A 20,000-nucleotide genomic window follows, 5' to 3' on the forward strand; every position below is an offset into this window, starting at 1 on the left:
CGTAGAGCTGCATAGACGATCCCCACCGTGGCTCTGAGGATTCCTAGAATCCTAGTTGATAGAACAGACATTCCACTTCTATGAATTCTATTTCTCTTCGAGGAATCACCCTAGAGAGAGAGAGAGAGGGAGAGAGAGAGAGAGAGAGAGAGAGAGAGAGAGAGAGAGAGGGGGGGGGGGGGGAGAGAGAGAGAGAGAGCATGGAGCATTCTAGAACCTTGAACCTTGTAGAACGGCTCAGTCAGCCTACGATGATGTCATGAACGTTGAGTTTAACCACTAAAGAAGACAACAAAGAAGAGGAGAGGAAGAAGAGGGGGATGACTGTCGTTTATCTGTCCTTGTTGTTTTTGCACTGTGCATTCCGTAATGTGAACCATGAGAAATTCCTAACCTCGGGGAAGACAAGACAAGCTTTCGATTTATTTAATTATCTGCTTGACTTTGAAGAACCCATGAATATTGTCTCCTCTGAGATCCACTCACATTCTAAGGTGAATTGTGCATTCTACGTCTTCTAATGTCATGTATTGAAGCAAATATGAGTATTCTAATGAAGTGCATTTATACATATTTTTTGGGAGGGGGGGGGCCAGATTGTATTTTGGAGGACTTCTCCACTGCTGTTCCATACAGTCATGGCCAAACATATTGCACTTCTGTCAGATAATGCACCACTTCTCCCAGAAAATTTACAAATGCTTTGGTATTCACATGTTTATTTCTTTTGTTTGCATTGGAACAACACAAAAAAGCTGAGAAAAAAAGCCAAATCTGATATCATTCCACACAGAACTCCAAAATGGACTGGACAAAATTATTGGCAAAATAGTAAGAAATAATTGTATGTCAAGCATGTAATGCTCCTTTAATTTGTATTTAAATTCACCTGTGGCAAGTTACAAGTGCTGGCAATATAGAAATCACACTTGCAACCAGTTAAAATGGAGAAAAGTTGACTCAACCTTTGTGTTGTGTGTCTGTGGGTACCACACTGAGTATGGACAAAAGGAAGAAGAGCAAAGAATTGTCTGAGGATTTGAGAGAATCTGAATCAGAAGTGCAGGGGTGCCAATATTTTTGTCCATGACTGTATGTCTTATGTACACACACACGTGTCTTAACGTACACACACACACACACACACACACACAGACGCACCCTTTTAGTGTCTTACCACTGACAGGATGAGGACCAAACCATGGCCTCCAGTGTTGAGGATGTACCAGGATAACAGGATATGTTCCTCAAACTGAAACCAACCAATGACTCTTCTGAAAAGCATAATACTATTCCTATTCCTAGTTACAGTACGTAACGCTGTACGTTCATTCCTACCATAGATAGGATCCTTGTGTTATAGTGTGTGATAGCAAAGGCCTTAATGCACTTAATGGAGATCACCCAAAGAAAACAGGGCAGCACTTTATTTTACGGTACAGTACTGTAATTACCCGGTATTTACTTCAAATGTAGTTAGTTGTGGTGAATGTTTTTTTTTAGTACAGTCAAATACCCATTGTTACCACGTGACTCTCATTGTAAATACGAGGTATTTATACCCATTAAAAAACAGTTCCGTAAAATGAAGTGCTATCGCTAATGGTCTTAACAATGCCTCTGCAGTGTGACTGTATACATTACCCTCGCTGCAGCCACATCAGTGGCGTTTAGTTACGTCTCACGTCGACGGTTAGCAGGACCAGCATTGAAACCTGTGGATATACTGTAGACGAAGTGTGTTGTATTGTGTGCATTCATGTACATTCAGTTTCCCTTGATATTAATTTACGGTTACTGTGTGAGGAGAGGAGATGAATGCGGTTGGCTTGAAGTACAAACTTGAGTGTATTCTGTTCTGTGTGAAAACATTGTTATGGTGTGGCTCTGTTTCTAGGGACCACCGATGTCTTACCTTAACCCAACGTCCCCCTGTCTAACATTACTGTAGGTGCCTCCTCTCCTGTCGTTGTCGGTGAAGGAGAGAGAGAATGGTAACAGGCATGTGTAGCAGAGGTGGTTTGGGATCACATTCTCGTGATGAGGTGTAGACATGAGGTGGGCCTTCTTGGCCTAATGGTAGACGATTGGGTCTTCCAAGTGGGAAACCTGGGTTCCAACCCCGTCCGTCACACATGCTACCATGCTAACAATGCTAACAAGTCTTATAGCCTAATACTGTCTACTACACCCTGTCCCAACCACTGTGGATAGCTATCTGTGTGTGTGTGTGTGTGTGTGTGTGTGTGTGTGTGTGTGTCAGAGGAGGCTGGCGGAGGTAGAAGGACGAGCTCATTGTAATACATGTTTGATACCATTCCTCATTCCACTCCATGCATTACAATGAGCCCGTCCTTCCGTTTCTACCTCCACTAGCCTCCCCTGGTGTGTGTCCTAAGAGACTATGTATGTGCAAGGACGTACTAAGTATTGCCAGTCTGCTTGTGTTCAATAGTGTTTGTGTACATTGCTATGTTTTGGGGTTGAGGTTGTGTTCCAAGACTCTGGGCAGCGTTTGCTCATAAGATCCCCTCAAAACCCCTATACTAAAGATATTCCGCAGGAAGTAAACAAATAGAAGTAAACAACAAGAACATCGATCATAGGCTATGTTCCAAAATCCACACTAGCATACGACACTCAGTAGAAAGGAGCAATCAGTGACTGAATGAATCGACTATGCATTCTAAGTTGTATGCAAGCTAGTGTGGACATTGAAACAGAGCTGTACTCTCTTAGAACTGACAGCGAATGTGCTGTGTCTCTCTGTGTCTCTGTTGGTGCATCCAGGGGTGCATCATGATGTCTATGAAGTTATGAGAGTGTGCGTGTGTGCGTGTGTGTGTGTGTGTGTGTGTGTGTGTTAAATACTGTATATTACCTCTTCTGTAAAGCCTTCTAGGGACGTTACTCCCACGCCTGTGTCTTAGTGGCCGTTGTGCTGCCGTTCTGTTGTTCTAAATGACTATTGTTCTTTTTTTACGCTCTTCTACTCAAGTCACTGTTTGTAAATATATCTGAAGACCAAACGACATCACGCACGTGCCTTGATTACGCCTACTCTTAAACTTCACTAACTGGAGCTACTCAGTAACTAAAAATGACATTTGAATCTTTTTTTTTTATTCATACTTCTTTATTTCCCTTTGTGTTATTTGTCTTGTTTGTTTCTCCATATTTCATATGGATGTATAGAAAGAATGTCTATTTTCTACTGTTTTCTTCTTTTCTTAATTAAAAAATGTAAACAATTTCAAGTGTTGCCATATTTGTCTTCCTTATTCCATATTTTCTACAATAGCTTTTGTGTTAATATTTATCTAAACTGTAGGTATGAAAAGATGTTAGATAAGATGTGGATACAAAAGTTATGTACGGTACTCAAACATACAGTCCACTAATATAAGCACCAGTGTGTGGTTCTGTGGTTCTATGGTTCTGTGCCCTGGTTCTGGTCCAGACAAGCAATAAATACTCTAGAGCTTTTAATTCTCCTCAGAACAACAAGTTTATGTGCAATTAGGTGTTTTCCTGAATGGCTAACACACATACACACACACACACACACACACACACACACACACACACACACACACACAGAGGACTCATTAGGAAAGTCTGGGTTACACAGGAGGGATTAAGAGATCTCAGAGAGAGAGAGAGAGAAAATAATTCAGTCCGAGGCTGGTAATAAGACTAAGAACAATATAAATGTAATTTAGACAAACACAGTCATAGATAGACAGCAACAAACCACATGTTATCCATATATCTACTGAATAAGTGCAACAGACACACACCCTCTTCAGCAACAGCCTTCCTAATAGGACATTTCAAATGATACACAAACCATTCAAGGCGGCATAGTAACGCACCTCTAGTGGTGAAAATGTGCAACCGATTCCCATCAATGTCTGGAACTTACTTCTGTGTTCAAGTCCACACTGTTTACTGAACAGCACAGCTCACTATTTCCATGTCCAGAGTCACAATTGTCCAAGCCATAAAACAGGCTGTTATTGTCCTTCCTCTTCTGAATGTGCTAGTCCCTTAGAGGATTCTCAAAGTCATTGTCCCTCAGTAGGTCCTTCTGTATGACTTCCATAGGCCTGAGTCTCTCTCAGGGGAGGCTGGTGGAGGTAGGAATCGGAGGACGGCCTCATTGTAATGCATGGGATGGAATGAGGAATGGTATCAAACACAAGTTCATGTTTAATTCCATTCCTCATACCGTCCATGTTTGATACCATTCCTTATTCTGTTCCATGTATTGCAATGAGCCCGTCTTCTGATTTCTACCTCCATCAGGTCTTTCTATACCCTGGTCTTTCTATAGTACCTCTACAGAGAGATGGGGTAGTGGAGGGGGGAGACCACCTGGGAGACATTGTAACTTGGGTTACAAAGGCAGGGCAGGGCTTGGCTGGGTTATCCTGAGCTGATCCAGACCTGAGGTTCAGGTCCAAACCCACGGTAAACATGGCACTGGGAAGAGAGAAGCACAGGACAGAGACATTATGTAAATACTCGTCAGAGTCAAGGGACATAATTGAACACCTGGTAATTCACTAAAATCCAAAAGCAGACAGACAATAACAGGAACGTATTGCTTTATATTGCCATCAGGGAGGGGCTGGTTGAGGTAGAAATCGAAGGGCAGGCTCATTATAATGCATGGAATGGAATAAGGAATGGCATCAATTACAATGAGCTAATCAAACCCTTAGTCTGTGAGAGCTTCAGTACAGGATCAAACAGGTTTTTGTCGCAAATACAGTTCAACATAGGCGATAAGAACACAGACCTGACTCTAGACAAGAGGTCAGTATTTAGTCATGTTATTGTTTGGCACCGTTTACCAGGTATTTACTTAGTTATTACATGGTAAAACTGTTATTACACAATAATAACTATCTTAACACAGTTCAGTGCCCTAAATGCCAAAGCCAGTAGGATGTCCATGTAGGCTAGTGTATAAGAACACACAGTCCTGTGCTATGAACAAAACGTTCTTCATGGGTATGGAAATCCTACCTCCTCAGGACAAGCTAATGATAGGTTGTTGGGTTGCTCCAGCAATGGGAATGAAGTGGCTTACTAAAGTAGTGGTTTCTAATGGCAAAGACCAGACGTGTGGCCAATCAGGCTAGAGGCAAACAGCACAGCACAGCTAGTCATGAGGAATCTGTTGAGGCGTCCATTTTAACTTTGGGAGGCGAAGTATTGGGAATGAAGTGGGAGACTATAAATGAGTGGGTTTGCGGTGGTGACAGCCAACTGTGACAGGCGTCGTACACAGCCACTCCTGAGTGGTTTGACAGATATCTTTAACATGGAGAGGTGGATGGAGGGAGGGAGGGAGGGAAGGATCAATAGCACCTCTTTCATCTAGCCTCAGTGGTTTGTGGGTAAGCAGTAGGCAGCCATCTCGTCTGCTTTGATGGTTGACATGATGCATGGGTTTTTAGAAAACTGTTTGTTTTGGTTCAGCCCCGTCAAGAAATACAGTATCTCATTTTTCGTGCAAGCACAGCACGTTTGAGCCAAAATGAGAGGAAAGAACTCTCTCAAAGGAGAGTTTTGGCACCAAAATAAATAAAGGGAGTTGATTTGGGTGTATAAAAGTGAAACTTCTAATAATGATACTTTTTTCCACAATCATGGGCGTCAAAGGTTGATTGAGATTAATCATAGGGTAACATGTTTCTCTCTTTCTTTCTTTCTCTCTTTCTTTCTTTCTTTCTTTCTTTCTTTCTTTCTTTCTTTCTTTCTTTCTTTCTCTGTCTGTCTCTCTCTTTCTCTCTCTTTTGCTCTCTTTTTTACAATACTTTTTTTCTTTTGAAAGACAGAAGACTTTTGTCTTACACAGTCACTTACAGAAACTATATATATAGAAATAGAGAGAGAGCAAGAGAGAGAGAGAGAGAGAGAGAGAGAGAGAGAGGGAGAGAGAGAGAGAGAGAGAGAGAGAGAGAGAGAGAGAGAGAGAGAGAGAGAGAGAGAGAGAGAGAGGAGAGTTAATTAGAATGTGCTGTTCTGTGAATCTCTTCACTGTTTGACTTCGCATCATTGCCACAAAGTAGGCTGGGTATGCACTAGACTAGTGTAATAACACACCAGGTGCTCCTTCATAGCTCTTGTATAGCTGTCCCCACCAGGGGAGGCTGGTGGAGGTAGAAATCAGAGGATGGCCTCAATGTAATGCATGGAATGGATTGAGGAACGGTATCAAGCATGTGTGTTTTTAGTACCATTCCTCATTCTGTTCCATGTATTACAATGAGCCCGTCCTCCGATTTCTACCTCCACCAGCCTTCTCTGATATCCATATAAGCTGTATCATTCCTACAATGCAAAAACAATCGTACAACTAAAGAATCATAATTCAAGCAATACAAAGAGAATATCTTGTCTTGGACATAGATGGTTGTGTATGGCGGTTTGTTTGCATGACAAATGCATGCTTGTGCAATGCTTACCTGATGTAGAGTGGCAGAGAGGTAGAGAGGATGTGAACCTGAGGGTCATGGGGAGGGGTGGTGGTCAGGGGTCAGGGGTCATGGGAGCCTGGGGCTGGACGTTCCACCCATAGCTGGAGGGGAGGTGGTGGGGTTGTGAGCAGGGTCATTTCCCGGCCAGACGTGGACCCCCACCAGAGGGGTGGTGGGGGGCAGGGTGGGGGAGTCGGACGGTGTTGGTGGTGATGGTGATGGGGGGGTCGAGGTGTCTGGAGGCTAGGAGACAGGGCTTACTGGGTAGCAGACATAGACCACACCCCTTCCATATCCTCCAGACTGAGAATGCGTTGCAGAGACTTTTGTAAGCCACGTTGTTGAAGCTGGGTGTGGGGTGAAGGGTGGAGGACGGAGGGTCGGAGTAGGGGGTCGGAGTAGTTGCTGTTAGAGTCCAGGAGGCTATAGTTCGCTGGGCTAGTGGCTCGCTGACATGGACCAGGCCCCCTCCATCCTCCAGACGGAGAAGGCGTAGCTGAGCCTCTCATGAGCCAGGTAGTTACAGCTGGCCAGCTTGGCGTCCATCTCGTCGCTCTGCAGCACTTGGTACAGGAAGTCGATGTAGCGCGACGCCAGTTTCAGGATCTGGATCTTGCTGAGCTTGTCCGAGGGCAGTGTGGGGATGATCTTACGCAGCGAGCCGAAGGCATCGTTCAGGGACTGTGTCCGCTGGCGCTCCCGGACATTGGCGATGACGCGTTGCCCAAGGGGGTCCTCCAGGGGCTGCCCGGGGATGGGGGAGAGGGCCGCCGAGGGCTGGGGGCTCTTCTTGGGCCTCTTGGGGCCTGTTGGTGCCTGGGGGGGTGGTCCTCCAGTGGTTGTGGGGGTGGTCTTGTCCTGTGTAGGTGTGCTGGCGTTATCTTTCCTGGTACCGGTGACGCGTTTGCGCCCCCCTGCCCCAGGCGTAGGCACCACCACGGGGCATGTGTTGGGAGGGGGGGGCGTGCGGTCTGGCTCCTCCTCGCTGGAGACCATCCCCCCCTCAGGGTACTCACCCCCGGATAGGTCCTCTCTCATGGCAGACAGGCTCCACTTAGAACTAACTACACTTTATCTCTCTCTCACTCTCTCTCTCTCTCTGTCTCTGTCTCTGTCTCTCTCTCACTCTCTCTCACTCTCTCCACCCTGATCCTGTCCTCCGGCAGGTTGTCTTCTCTCCTTCAGGGCCTCTCTATTGTATTCTCTCTCTCAGTGTTCTTGTCTATCTGGCTAGTCTGCTTATCGAAACACCAGTTTATACCCTATTAGAACGAGAAACCAAGCAGTAAATCAATAACTCCCAATAGTTCTAGGTAAATCGATATGTCGTCTGCACTCAAACATGACAAAGGCTAAAGTAGTGCTAGCACGGTCGGAATGCCAGTCGTGTCCCGTCTCCAGGCTCAGAGTAAGCCCTCAGCCAACCCACATCTGGCTTTTAAAGAGGGAAGAGGATGGAACTTCAGAATTCCACGCCATCTGGAGCACAGATTGGTTCAGCCAGGTTCCGAGGCGTGGCCAGGCCAAGAATAATAGGAAGAGATTGCGTTTGGTGATTGGTCGGGTCGAAGGGTCGAAGGCGGAGATAGAAGCACGTGGGTCAGCCAATGAGAATTTTCCCTACGTTCTTTTCCTCATAGAAGTTGTCCAAGTTTATAGGTTCCAGATTTCTTCCAAAACAAGTCGCTCCCCACCCCTCCCCCACCATTCCCCCCCTCTTTCTCTCTCCTTCTCTTTAAGTCTCCACAACTCAACACCCTCATCAAGCCCTCTGGATCTGGAGACGAGGAAATAGTTGAGAGAGAGTCAAGAAGAAGAGAGGCGTTCAAGAATGCTTTCTTTTCCTGTTGGGAATTGACACAGTGTGTTCTGCCACTACATCAGGGTGAGGCTGGTGGAGGTAGAAATCGGAGGATGGGCTCATTGTAATGTATGGAACGATGTGGAATGATATCAAACACATGTGTTTAATATCATGGAATGGTATGGAATGGTACCATGACTCATTCCGTTCCATGCATTACAATGAGCCCTTCCTCCGACGTCTACCTCCACCAGCCTCCCATGGCTCTTCTCCCTATGTGATATACAACCACTCAGAACGAGCCTCTAGAGAGATCAGAATGATTACAGGATTACATGTCATAAAAATATATATTTTTTGCAATAGTTGAAGTTGGAGCGATACATTACCAAAACATTATTATTCTGACTCTATAATCAATGTGGTTTTTCTTTTGGATTTTATGATTGATCTTTTTTTTATCAATACATAGATTCATCGTCTGTACTGTACTGTACATAGACGGAATCCAGAGCATACAGTAAAGTTGCGTTTGGTTACAATAGGCTGTGAGGTTTAGAATCTAGTCGAGACAATGGCCTGTGTTCAGATGTGCTTTTGTTTTACTGGCGCTGGCTTGGCGCAGGGTTCTGAGTTCTAGGCCGAGGGGGAAACTGGCATAGCTGACTAGCACTGGAGTCTAATAGCAGAATTAGCTCAAAGTAAAGGAAAGAATGAGAGGTCTGGGCCCAAGCTGAGCCTCCGGGACCCTCCGGTCCGTTTCATCCTCCCTGCCAGCCCCAGAACACGGCCTTCACTTCTGGTCAACTGTGTTTATCGAGCACACTCACAATCACAAGGGTTGGAACTTTTACAGGGGCTTTTTACACAATGCACATTTCATTTATATCAAAAGACAATGGGAAGGATATGAAGGAGGTTCCAGTAATCCTCTAATACAAACACAGCCAGTTCTGTTCTGACATGACCACTCAGAACTTACAACATGGCCGACTTCCACAACACAAGAACAAATCTATTAGACTTTTTACAGATTGCGCATGATTGTGTTTTTAAAGGCAAAAATAGTTCCATGTGCTCTGACATGAAAGGGCACTCAGTGTGCTTCAGCTGTTGTGTGTTTTGTATTGATACATTTTGGACATGGCCTAAATCAAGTGCTGTTGGTGCTTTTGGAACTTCTTTTTATTACTTTTATTAGTATTTATCTTCGATATGCTGCTGTTAAAGCCTCGTGTTTCTTGTTGGTACCCTTTTAAACGTCTATAGAGCTTCTGTCCTTCTTCAGAGAGTCAGGAGAGACGTTGCTCATCATCATCCACCGTTGGCCAGAATACCCACGCACACAGAAGTCACAGACATCTGTTCTACCTAGAAGGACGCTATGAGCATCTTTCCAGGTAAACCCTGTCTCCTCACAGTCGGACCAGATGGGCTGTAAACTCGGGCTGTGGAAACAGAAGCCCCAGGTTCAGCCGGTTGCATTTGTCTTCGTCATTGTTAGACACGTTTCCATCATAACGTGGTCAATAAAGTTCTATTCTGTTTTATTCCATTCTATTTCATTCTGCTCTATTAAATCCTATTGCATTATATTCTACTCTATTCTATTCCATTCTTCTATTGTATTCTATTGTATTCTATTATACTCTATTATACTCTATTCTATTCCATTCGATATTCCAGTCAATTCTACTCTACAGTATTCTATTCTATTCTGTTCTATTCTGTTCTATTCTACTCTATTCTATTTGATTATATTACATTATATTACATTTTATTCTACTCTATACAGTATTCTATTCTATTCTCTTCACCCCACCTCTCCTGATCATAGACACACAGTGGTCAACGGTTAGTGAAACAGACCAGCAATATGTTCTTCAAAAGGCAGTACAGTACAGAGCAGAGCAGCACTTGGACAATGGAGGGTATTGTTAGGAAATGGAATGCATTCATAGCTTTGTGTACATCATTCCATAACGGAGAGAAGCACCTTTCAAACGTAGCTCGCTCTTTAAACAAATCAACTTGTGTTTCCTCTCGGGAAGCATTGACACACACCTGCGAATGATCAAACTATTTATACATCACAATTCCCCTGACACACCCTCCATCCTCTGCCGAAAATACATGACTCAAAGCTAGTGGAATAATGGAAAATGGATATCAGAGCTGATATAAACACACATATACACAGGTTGGGTCTGGGGGGGCGTTCGAGGGGGGTTGGTGGGGTGGGGGGGGGTTGGGGGGAGGGAGGCCGGGGAGGGTCACAATGCCCTGTGTTGTATTTGAGCCCCCCCTGGAGATCTCAGCGTCTGGAAAAGGGAAGGAACTTCGGCTGTCTTCTGTTTGAGCTGCACGCTCAAACGAGGACTTAGCCTAAATATTTCCACTGAGAGAGACGGCAGAATGTTATCACATGTGGAGGTTATATACACACCCCTCACGCATATGTACACACACGTATACGCACACACACACAGTTACATGACCTTACACACACATACGCACACACAGTTAAATGACCTTACACACACATACCACATGCATAGACACACACACACACACATGCACGCACCACATGCATAGTTACACAAACAAATGCACCGATATGCACATACACATCGATGTAATAAAAACATTACTTCATATCTTGTCATACATGTTATGGCAGGGCATTGATGCATGATCCATAAAATCAACCATGGAGAAAAATAGAATAGAGAACACTGTATGCCAAGGGAGGCTGGTGGAGGTAGAAATCGGAGGACGGGCTTTCTCGGGCTCGAGAAACAGTATCAGCTCATTGTAATACATGGAACGGAACGAGGAAGGGTCTCCCAGGTGGTCTCCCGCCTCCACTACACCCTCTCTCTGTAGAGGTACTATAGAGATCGGCTGGTGGAGGTAGAAATCGGAGGATGGGCTCATGGTAATACATGGAACGGAATGAGGAACGGTATCAAAAATCCACGCGTGTTCGATACCATTTCTCATTTCCATTCCATGCATGTCCCATGTCCCATGTTTCCATTCCATTCCGCAATGAGCCCGTCCTCCGATTCCTACTTCCGCCAGCCTCCCCTGTTGTATGGTGTTTTCAGATCTCCAGTGTGTCAGTCTGGGGTGTAGGAGACAGGTATATGAACCCCATGGCTGACTGCGGCTCGCGTGCCGCACTGTCATTGTCTCCCTAACATGGTGGAATGCTTGACAGGAAAAACAAGAAGGACCCACGCTCAGGGAAGAAAAAAAGAACGAGAGAATGAGAGAAAGAGGGAAAGAGAGAGAGGGAAAGCTCCAACCAGAACCAGATGGTCCAACCAGAAGAGTGTGGGGCGTTGTTTGATCTCTTCCGCGCCCACTGATTCATGTTGCACATTTCATTTCCTCGGTGGGGACGTGACATAATGTTACTGACCACTTTAGTCTATCTTCCTCTCCATTTTCTCTCTCCTTTTCTCTCTTTTTTTGTCTCTCTGTCTCTCTTTCTTTCACTCTCTATTTCTCTCTCGCTCTCTCTCTCTCCCTTTATCTCTGTATCTTTCTCTTCTCCCATTTTCTAAAATGTGTTCCTCCTTTTTTCACTTACAGCGTACCAACACACCAAACAATGAAAAGACATCAAAACAACAACCATCCAAAATGAAAAACAGAATCGTGTGTGTGTGTGTGTGAGTGTGTGTGTGCGTGCGTATGTGTGTTTGCATGCGTGCATGCGTTTGTGTGCGTACGTGTGCATGTGCGTGCGTGCTCCTCTGTGTATGCGTATGTGTGTGTGTGTGTGTGTGTGTGTGTGTGTGTGTGTGTGTGTGTTCAGTGTTCGACCATGGCTGGCATCCACAGGAATGTTTAATACCTTCGTTATGACCTCAGTGTCGATCTCTCCTTGTTCAACTAGAGACATGAACCATTGTAATAGTGCAGATCTCCTACGGAGGAACCCACAGACAGTCAATGATGACGCACACACACACACACACACACACACACATTGGATTCCCGTCAGTCTATTCTGTGATGTAATAGCCTAGTTCAGGGTGGTAAGTAAACTAGTGGTGGTAAGTATGACTCAACTCAAGAGGTTTGTCCTGTTGTTTTTTATTGTAGCATACGGTTTGTGAGATGCTGGCAGATGCTGCCACTGCAAAAGAGAAACAATAATGCCGTTTCAACTCCTACGCATTCTGTTTGGAGGCTTCTTTCCCTCAAAAGTACATCAGACCCAAATAAGATGAACATCACCTCACTTGCAGACCTTGATATCCAGGACATACAAGACACAAGTGTTTCCTGATGTACTGTAGAGGCCTACCAGTACCTTGCTTTGTGTGCATGCTCAAGCACACACACGCACACGCACACACGCACACACACACACACACACACACACACACACACACACACACACACCACCCTTCACCCCCAATGCCCAGAGCTCCACAGCTCAGGGACACCCCCACATCTGGTCTCTATTTCCTCCAGGGAAGAGCCACTTCCTGTGGGGGGCAGGCCGTGAGGGGGTAGGTGGTGGGGGGGGGGGGGCAGCAGGGGGAGGCATGGCTAATGTTTGGGTATGTCTTGGAGCGGGGCAGAGGGGTCAGGGGTGATGTGGATTTGGACACAGGTCAGGGTCAGAGGGGAACCCACTAAAACATGACCATGTAGTGCAGCGGGGAGGACCAGGCTGGCTGCAGTACAGGACCTAGGGCATCACTGTTTATCAACAACAGCAGTTGGTGCATTACAGGGGAGGCATACGTGTTTGATACCATTCCTCATTCCATTTCATGTATTGCAATCAGCCCGTCCTCTTACCTCCTACTTCCACCAGCCTCCTCCTGGTGCATGATGAACTCATTTTGAAGTGCACCTCTACTGCGACTTTCAATGAGTTCATTTTTGATTGAAGCTCAATGGTTTCTTTAGGCTACAGTTTCTCTTTACTTTGAAACAATTATGAAGACGTTTCAGGCTTGCTACAGTATATTTGAGCCATTATAGGGCTCTCTACTTTCATCCCACCAGCCTATTTCAAGTGGAAAATGTAAACGATTATAAATGAAATGTATAAAAAGTGTTGCCACTTCAAAGCCCTGCCTATTACCCAGGGTTTACAGTTACCTGCTGTGTTAAGGGGTTTATGGTGCCAAAGCAGTTTTACTGTGTATTGTGAAATGGCACACGCCCTCTCAGACAAGGTTCTACCTTTGTTCCTACACTGTAACCCCATCACCAGCTTCACTAACTATGTCAGGGGAGGCTGGTAGAGGTAGAAATCAGAGGACATACTCATTGTAATAGATGAGATGCACTGAAGGATGGTATGTGAGTTTGATAACATTCCTAATACTTACATTACAATCCTAATAATTACATTACAATGAGCCTATCCTTCCATTTCTACCTCCACCAGCCTCCCCTAAACTACATGTCCCTTGGTGCATTGCAACTCTATTCTACGGCATATTAACACAGCTATGGAGCCATAGTCTCAAAGGCAGTATGTGTGTTGATGTCATATAACATTCTTGTTGAGGTCACATAACGTAACACTTAATGTCCTGCAGCACTTTTGCTTGCCAATAGAGGGCGCCCACCCCATTCTCCCTATAACAGCAGTGACTCGATGATGGGAAATTACCTATTGTGTAGGGCCTATAGGTAGACAGTTACAACATGAAGGGTTGGAAAGGAAATGTGGCTATGTATTGTTGATTGCAAAGCATATGTTATCTGACTCCAAGTAATTTAAACACTAAGTGCAAAGAATTATTGAGTTTGTGTTTAACAGCAAGGATAGTCAAGTGGGAATAAATTGAAGGCTTTAATAATACTGTAAACGTATACAATTATTACAAGACAAATACGTCATAGAGAAATGTTACATTCTACCCTCATGATAAATAATAATAGTAATAATAATAATAATAATAAACTTTATTAATATAGCACCTTTTAAAACAGTGTTACAAAGTCCTTCACAAATAGATACAACAGATATGCAAATATATATATATATATTTTTATATAAGTAGAAACCGTAAAACACAACAGATAGATACATAAAGAGAGAGGTAGAGAGGACTTCAGACTTCCAGCCCTAGTATTTCAATTAAGAGCTGTTTGCAAAGGAACCAATCAGGCATCACTCCTATCCTAGTCATGACCTCTCAGCATCAACACATTCCATGAGATCACTGGACCAGAGTGACCAAGGCCCTAGTTTTTGTACAATATTTATTGTTGTCATTTCTTGTCACCTCTTAATCCTGCTGCACCTGATTGAACCGCCATAACTAGTCGGTACTATCATCATTCTATTCACATCAGTACAAACATAAAACAAACCCATCTGGGTTCCACAGGCTGGTCGACAATAGAATTCTGTGTTAGAAAGATCTGGGATGTTTGCAGTGAACACACGACACTGGGGCACGTGTTTGTATCAACAATACCAAGATCCCCCATTACCGCCACACAGTTTCCGAGACCAACCCACTCTACTGGCATACATGAGTATGCAGCCTGTTCATCCTGATCGTCAGCTCACTCCATTTCTCTCCGGTAAGAGCAGAATAATCCTTTTGTTCGCAGGTAACGAAGCATGAATCAGTGACATTTCTGCACAGTGAGTTGAGAACATTTCTGGATAATGATTTTGTTTTGAAGACAGCCAGGCAACGCTAGTTTCCAGTTACAGTCAGTCTGATTCTGGCAACTACGCCAGGGTTTGTGACCTCAACTAGTAGTGTGGAATCCTGCTCAACTCACACTTCAACTTTCTTTGGTCTACTCCCCTCTTTGTCGTACAGAATCTCTTATCTCTTTCCCTCCCTCAGTGGTTGCTGCTGTGCCCAGTGTGAGTGGAAGCAGGGTGAAAAGGGATAGAAGGAACAGGAGGGAGAGAAAGAAAGAGAGGACTCCTGGATCTCCACACTGCAGTTCCAGCGCTCCAGCTCATTCTGTATTTATTGACAAGACAACGTGACGAATCCTCTGGTCCACACCACTATGTTTGTGGAAGCAGGTTAAAGAAGGAAGGGAGGACCACGTAAAAGAAAGATAGGACCACACACACTCTATTTCATGCTCCCGAGTGCGTTCATCGACGAGACAACTTTCCGACCCTCCGGTCCATGCCAGTGTGTGGGAGTGTGTGGGAGCAGGCTGAAGAAGGAGAGAAGGAAAGGACTGCATGGAAGGAAAGAGAGCGCTTGTCACACATTGAAGTTCCAGAGTAGGTTTCATTGACAAGACACAAACAACGGCTCACCAGGACGACCATGTCTCTGTCCAAAGAGGAGGATCTCCTCGCCCACGAGCTGAGCTGTCCCGTCTGTCTCCAGCTCTACATGGACCCCGTCGCCCTTCCCTGTGGCCACAACTACTGCTTGGCCTGCATCCAGAAGGCCTCCGACTCTGGTGACGGGAAGACCCTGCCACGCTGCCCAGAGTGCAGGGACGAGTACGCCGGGGTCGAGACCCTCCACCGGAACTTCAAGCTCTGCGGCATCATCAAGGGATACATGGCGACCATGCCGCCCACCGAGGACCACCCAATGGGAGAGCAGCGCGAGGTGCGCTGTGACCAATGCCTGGACGACGACTATCTGGCGGTGAAGACGTGTCTGAGGTGCGAAGTGTCGCTGTGTTCCCGACACCTCCAGAGGCACGGGGAGCGGGAGTCGTTCAGGGGACATGCATTGGTGGATACCCAGACAGGGCTGGGTCTGAAGGGCTGCGTGGCCCACGGACGGCCCCTGGAGTACTTCTGCTCCAGCGACATGACGGCGCTGTGTGCGACGTGCTTCATCGAGGGGATGCACCAGGATCACGACGTCCTGACATTCGAGGTGGCCGAAGAGGAGATGAGGATGGCGATGGAGAGCAGGAGGAAGGTGGGGTCTTAGTTTGTATCTCATACACTAGGGGATGGGCCTGGGGCATGCCTAGTCCCAGACTAAAAAGCATTATTTTATTGAAGGCTTGATTTAGTCCAGCACTAATCTATGTCCAGGTAACCGGCCCTAGGTGTTTGCTATTTTATTTTATTTTTCATGTTTGATCACAAAATGTTGTATGGTGCATACCGCATGCCCTGTAATATATAATGCTGTGTATGTGGATGTTGCTTTATACTGTAAGCAGTGGAGGCTGGTGGAGGTAGAAATTGGAGGACGGCTAAACCATGTCGAAACCATATTTCTTGTCAATCAGGTTTTGTATGATTTCTCATTCCAAGATGGTGACGAGCCGACTGCAAATGACGGAGAGTGTGCTCCAGAAAGCAGCAGAGGACCAGGGGGCCTCTGAGGTCATGGGGGACAAGTTGATGACCAAGGCCCTGGCTCTGATGGACGGCATGGCTGGGCTGGTGGGCAGGTAGGAGGAGTCGATTTTCTATCTCATGTTTTATGTATCTTATGGGGCCGGTTTCACAGACAAGGCTTAAGCCTAATCCTAGACTAAAAAACATCTTCAATGGAGATTTTACATTGAAAGTGTGATTTAGTCCAGGACTTGGCTTAAGCCTTGTCTCTGAAACCGGCCCATGATGTTCTAATACCTGCTACACAGGTACATATATGGGTAGCTCGATACAAAGAGATTCCTTTGCAGGTCCAGGGAGAGGATGGAGACAGGGACATTGATCGCGGCCATGAAAGGGATAGTTTATGACATAGTTATTACACATTCCTTCCCAGGTATAGGGAGAGGATGAGTCTGCTGCTGGAGGAGGAGCGTGGCCGCCGCAGGGAGAGCTGGCAGGGGGGGCTGGGCCTCCTGGAGGAGCAGCGGCAGCAGCTGATGCATGCCCAGCAAGACGCCAGCGAGGCCCTCACTGAGACAGACAAGTGTCTGTTCATACACAAGTACCGTAGATTCCTCCTTTCTTTGGGTTTTATCTCCTTCTTTCCTGTCTCTTTCCTTTTTTCTTTCAAGCATTCTAGTTGTGCATTTATATATTTGTATTTCTTATCTTAGATTGCATGGAGGGTACACAATTCAAAACAATAAAGACATCCACATTTCGGACAAAACACATCAAGCACACTGTTTCCTCACCTATAAACACTTAGACATACAGTAGACATATGAACACGGAGACAGATAGAGAGCATTTTATACCTGTTATTCTCCCCGCAATGTTCTGCCTCCCTGGATTAACCAGATGTAAGCACTCACCTAATTAGCAAGTCAGCTTGTTTGGCAGCATTTGACCCAGAATGATAAATACAGAGACAGAGCATTGCTAGTACAGTAACTGGAGAAGATACACTAATGTGTTTATGTTTGGAGGATAATAACATTGCCATCCTGGTCAGGTTCCTGTGCATCGAACCCCAGCTGAGAGAGGTGGTGACGGGCTCAGTAGCCACAGCCCCCTCCAAGGCCCCCCTCAACACCAAGCGTCTCCAGACCAGCCTGAGGACCGAGGACTTCGGGTCTGAGATGACCCGCCAATTACAGGCCCTCCACATCATCCTCAACCCCCTGGAGCTGACCTTTAACCTCACCACGGCCCACCCCAGCCTGCTGCTCTCCAATGACCTGCGGACGGTCAAATACAGCCCCACCAAGCAGCTGTACGGGGACCACCCGGAGCGGTTCTCCACTGCCCCTCAGGTGCTCTGCCTTCAGGGGTTCTCGGGTGGGGAGCATTTCTGGGTGGTGGAGGTGGGGGACCAGAGCATGTGGTCGTTGGGGCTGTGTTACAAGTCCTTGCCCAGGAGAGGAGACCACAGCCGGCTCGGCCACAACCCCGTGTCCTGGCGTCTGCAGTGGAAGAACCGCAAGCTGACGGCCTGCCACGGCTCCTCCAACGTGGCGTTGGGCAAGACGGCCGATCAGCCGGTGAGGGTGGAGGTGGCGCTGGACTATGAAGGTGGGACGTTGGCGTTCCACAGCACCAAAGGGAGGAGGGAACATCTGCATACGTTCCGTGCTGCGTTCAGAGAAACGGTGTACCCGGCGTTTAGTATACACTCCACCGCTGTGGAGTCCTGGATCACACTGCAGAGTGGACTATGAGCTTCTCCTGTTCACCTTCACGTGTCTGTACTGCTGTGCTGCAGGGGGGGCTGGTGGAGTGGAATGGAATGAGGAATGGTATCAAACACAATACCATTACCTACCTGGTTAATACCGGGCTGTAAATGAAAGGGTTATGCATATAGTACTTGATGAATCTGGTAAGGACAATACAGTTAGTAAAGGATTATGATGATGAAACAAAATAGTAGTTGTGTCTTAAAATCTAAATCTAATTTCTAAATGTACTCCAGGCAAGTCCTTTTGTCATAGGCCTATTAGGCCTACAATGGCCTACAATGTAACCCATATATATATAAAACAATGTAAGCATAATCTGTTTTGATTTGTCTGTTATTTTCAATTAGTGAAAAGAAAGAATAATGTATATGGTATTTTTTACTGTTGAGTTTTTATTAATCTATCTTGATCATTGTTGATATTGGATTAATCACACACTTCCCAACATTTTTTCATTTGAATTTCAATTGGGGTTTTTTCTTTGGCACTGTAACAGTTTGTGGCAGTGGATCTTATAATCTTAATCTTAGTTGTGATGACTGTGATTTATCGTTGATTCACTTACTTTAGACAAAGTACTTATTGAAAGCAGCTCTGGATAAGAGTGTAGACCTGCTTAATGACTAAAATGCAAAATGTAAAAAAAAAAGAAACACTGGAATGCAACAGTGCTCAGGTTACAAATAAACTGTGGTATTTTTCGATTCAATCAGCTGACTTGTGTTTGTTGTCAAAATGTTCTCTGTCATTACTTCCTAGTCATGCCTAGCTATGGCCTGGCCCAGCAACCTACTTCTACTGTCAGGGGAGGCTGGTGGAGTTAGAAATCGGAGGACAGGCTCATTGTAATAAATAGAACAGAAAGAGGAGTGGTATCAACCATCCTCTGATTTCTACCTCCACTTTCCTCCCCTTTCTATGATGTACTACTGTCACATACAAACAAACCAAGTGGTGTTACTTGAGCAATACATTAGCAAATATAGTTGTGTTATTGTGCAAGCCACTTTTACAGTAAGGACATAACAGTATTTGGCATGTGGTACTAATGCTAAACGTTTCTAGTTAGCTACAGAGTCCACTCTGTAAGGCCAGTACTAGCCGGTGGAGGCAGAAATCGGAGGACAGGTTTATTGTAATGCATCTAATAGAATGAGGAATGGTATCAAACATGTGTGTTACAATGAGTCCGTCCTCCGATTTCTACCTCCACCAGCCTCCCCTGGTGCCAGCTGACCGGCGTGTCACATGCAGTATTAACATGTGGATGTTGTGTGGATAGTTTGCCTCCAGACCAGCACAGCATAGTATACCCATAACATCCATATGTAAATATAATAGTAGTCACAGATGGGGCTACGTGCGACCCACCTGTCACAGGTATGACCTATATTCAGGCTCTTTGCACGTAGTCTACTGTACAGTATGTGCTCCCAAAGCACCTCTTGACTCCTAACCAGGTGAAACTTGACAGACCAGTTTGACTACATTTAATCTGAAATCTAAAAATGTTTCTGATAACCTGTCTTTATTGCTGCCACACATAATTCTAATGTAAAATGCCAATGTAGGCTAATGATTGGAATCAATGCGAAAGTTATTCAATTATAATTAGCCTACACTGTATACTGTATATGGATTAT

At 45.4% G+C, this 20,000-nt stretch overlaps 2 protein-coding genes across 2 annotated transcripts; one reads left to right on the forward strand and one right to left on the reverse strand.

Moving 5' to 3' along the window:
* Positions 1-6,929: 6,929 nt before the first annotated feature.
* On the reverse strand, positions 6,930-7,529 carry LOC308159896 (twist-related protein 2-like; the record flags this gene model as incomplete). Its single annotated transcript, XM_080533723.1, has 1 exon — positions 6,930-7,529. The coding sequence occupies one exon, from the start codon at positions 7,527-7,529 to the stop codon at positions 6,930-6,932; it is 600 nt and encodes a 199-aa protein (XP_080389849.1).
* Positions 7,530-15,587: 8,058 nt separating this feature from the next.
* Positions 15,588-18,336, forward strand: LOC308159559 (E3 ubiquitin/ISG15 ligase TRIM25; the record flags this gene model as incomplete). The annotated part of the gene is made up of 4 exons (XM_080533374.1): positions 15,588-16,202; positions 16,547-16,686; positions 17,010-17,177; positions 17,631-18,336. The coding sequence occupies 4 exons, from the start codon at positions 15,588-15,590 to the stop codon at positions 18,334-18,336; spliced, it is 1,629 nt and encodes a 542-aa protein (XP_080389500.1).
* Positions 18,337-20,000: the final 1,664 nt, after the last annotated feature.

The sequence above is a fragment of the Nansenia antarctica genome (genome assembly GCF_963989245.1).
Source record: "Nansenia antarctica genome assembly, chromosome: 6".
Taxonomy (NCBI): domain Eukaryota; kingdom Metazoa; phylum Chordata; class Actinopteri; order Argentiniformes; family Microstomatidae; genus Nansenia; species Nansenia antarctica.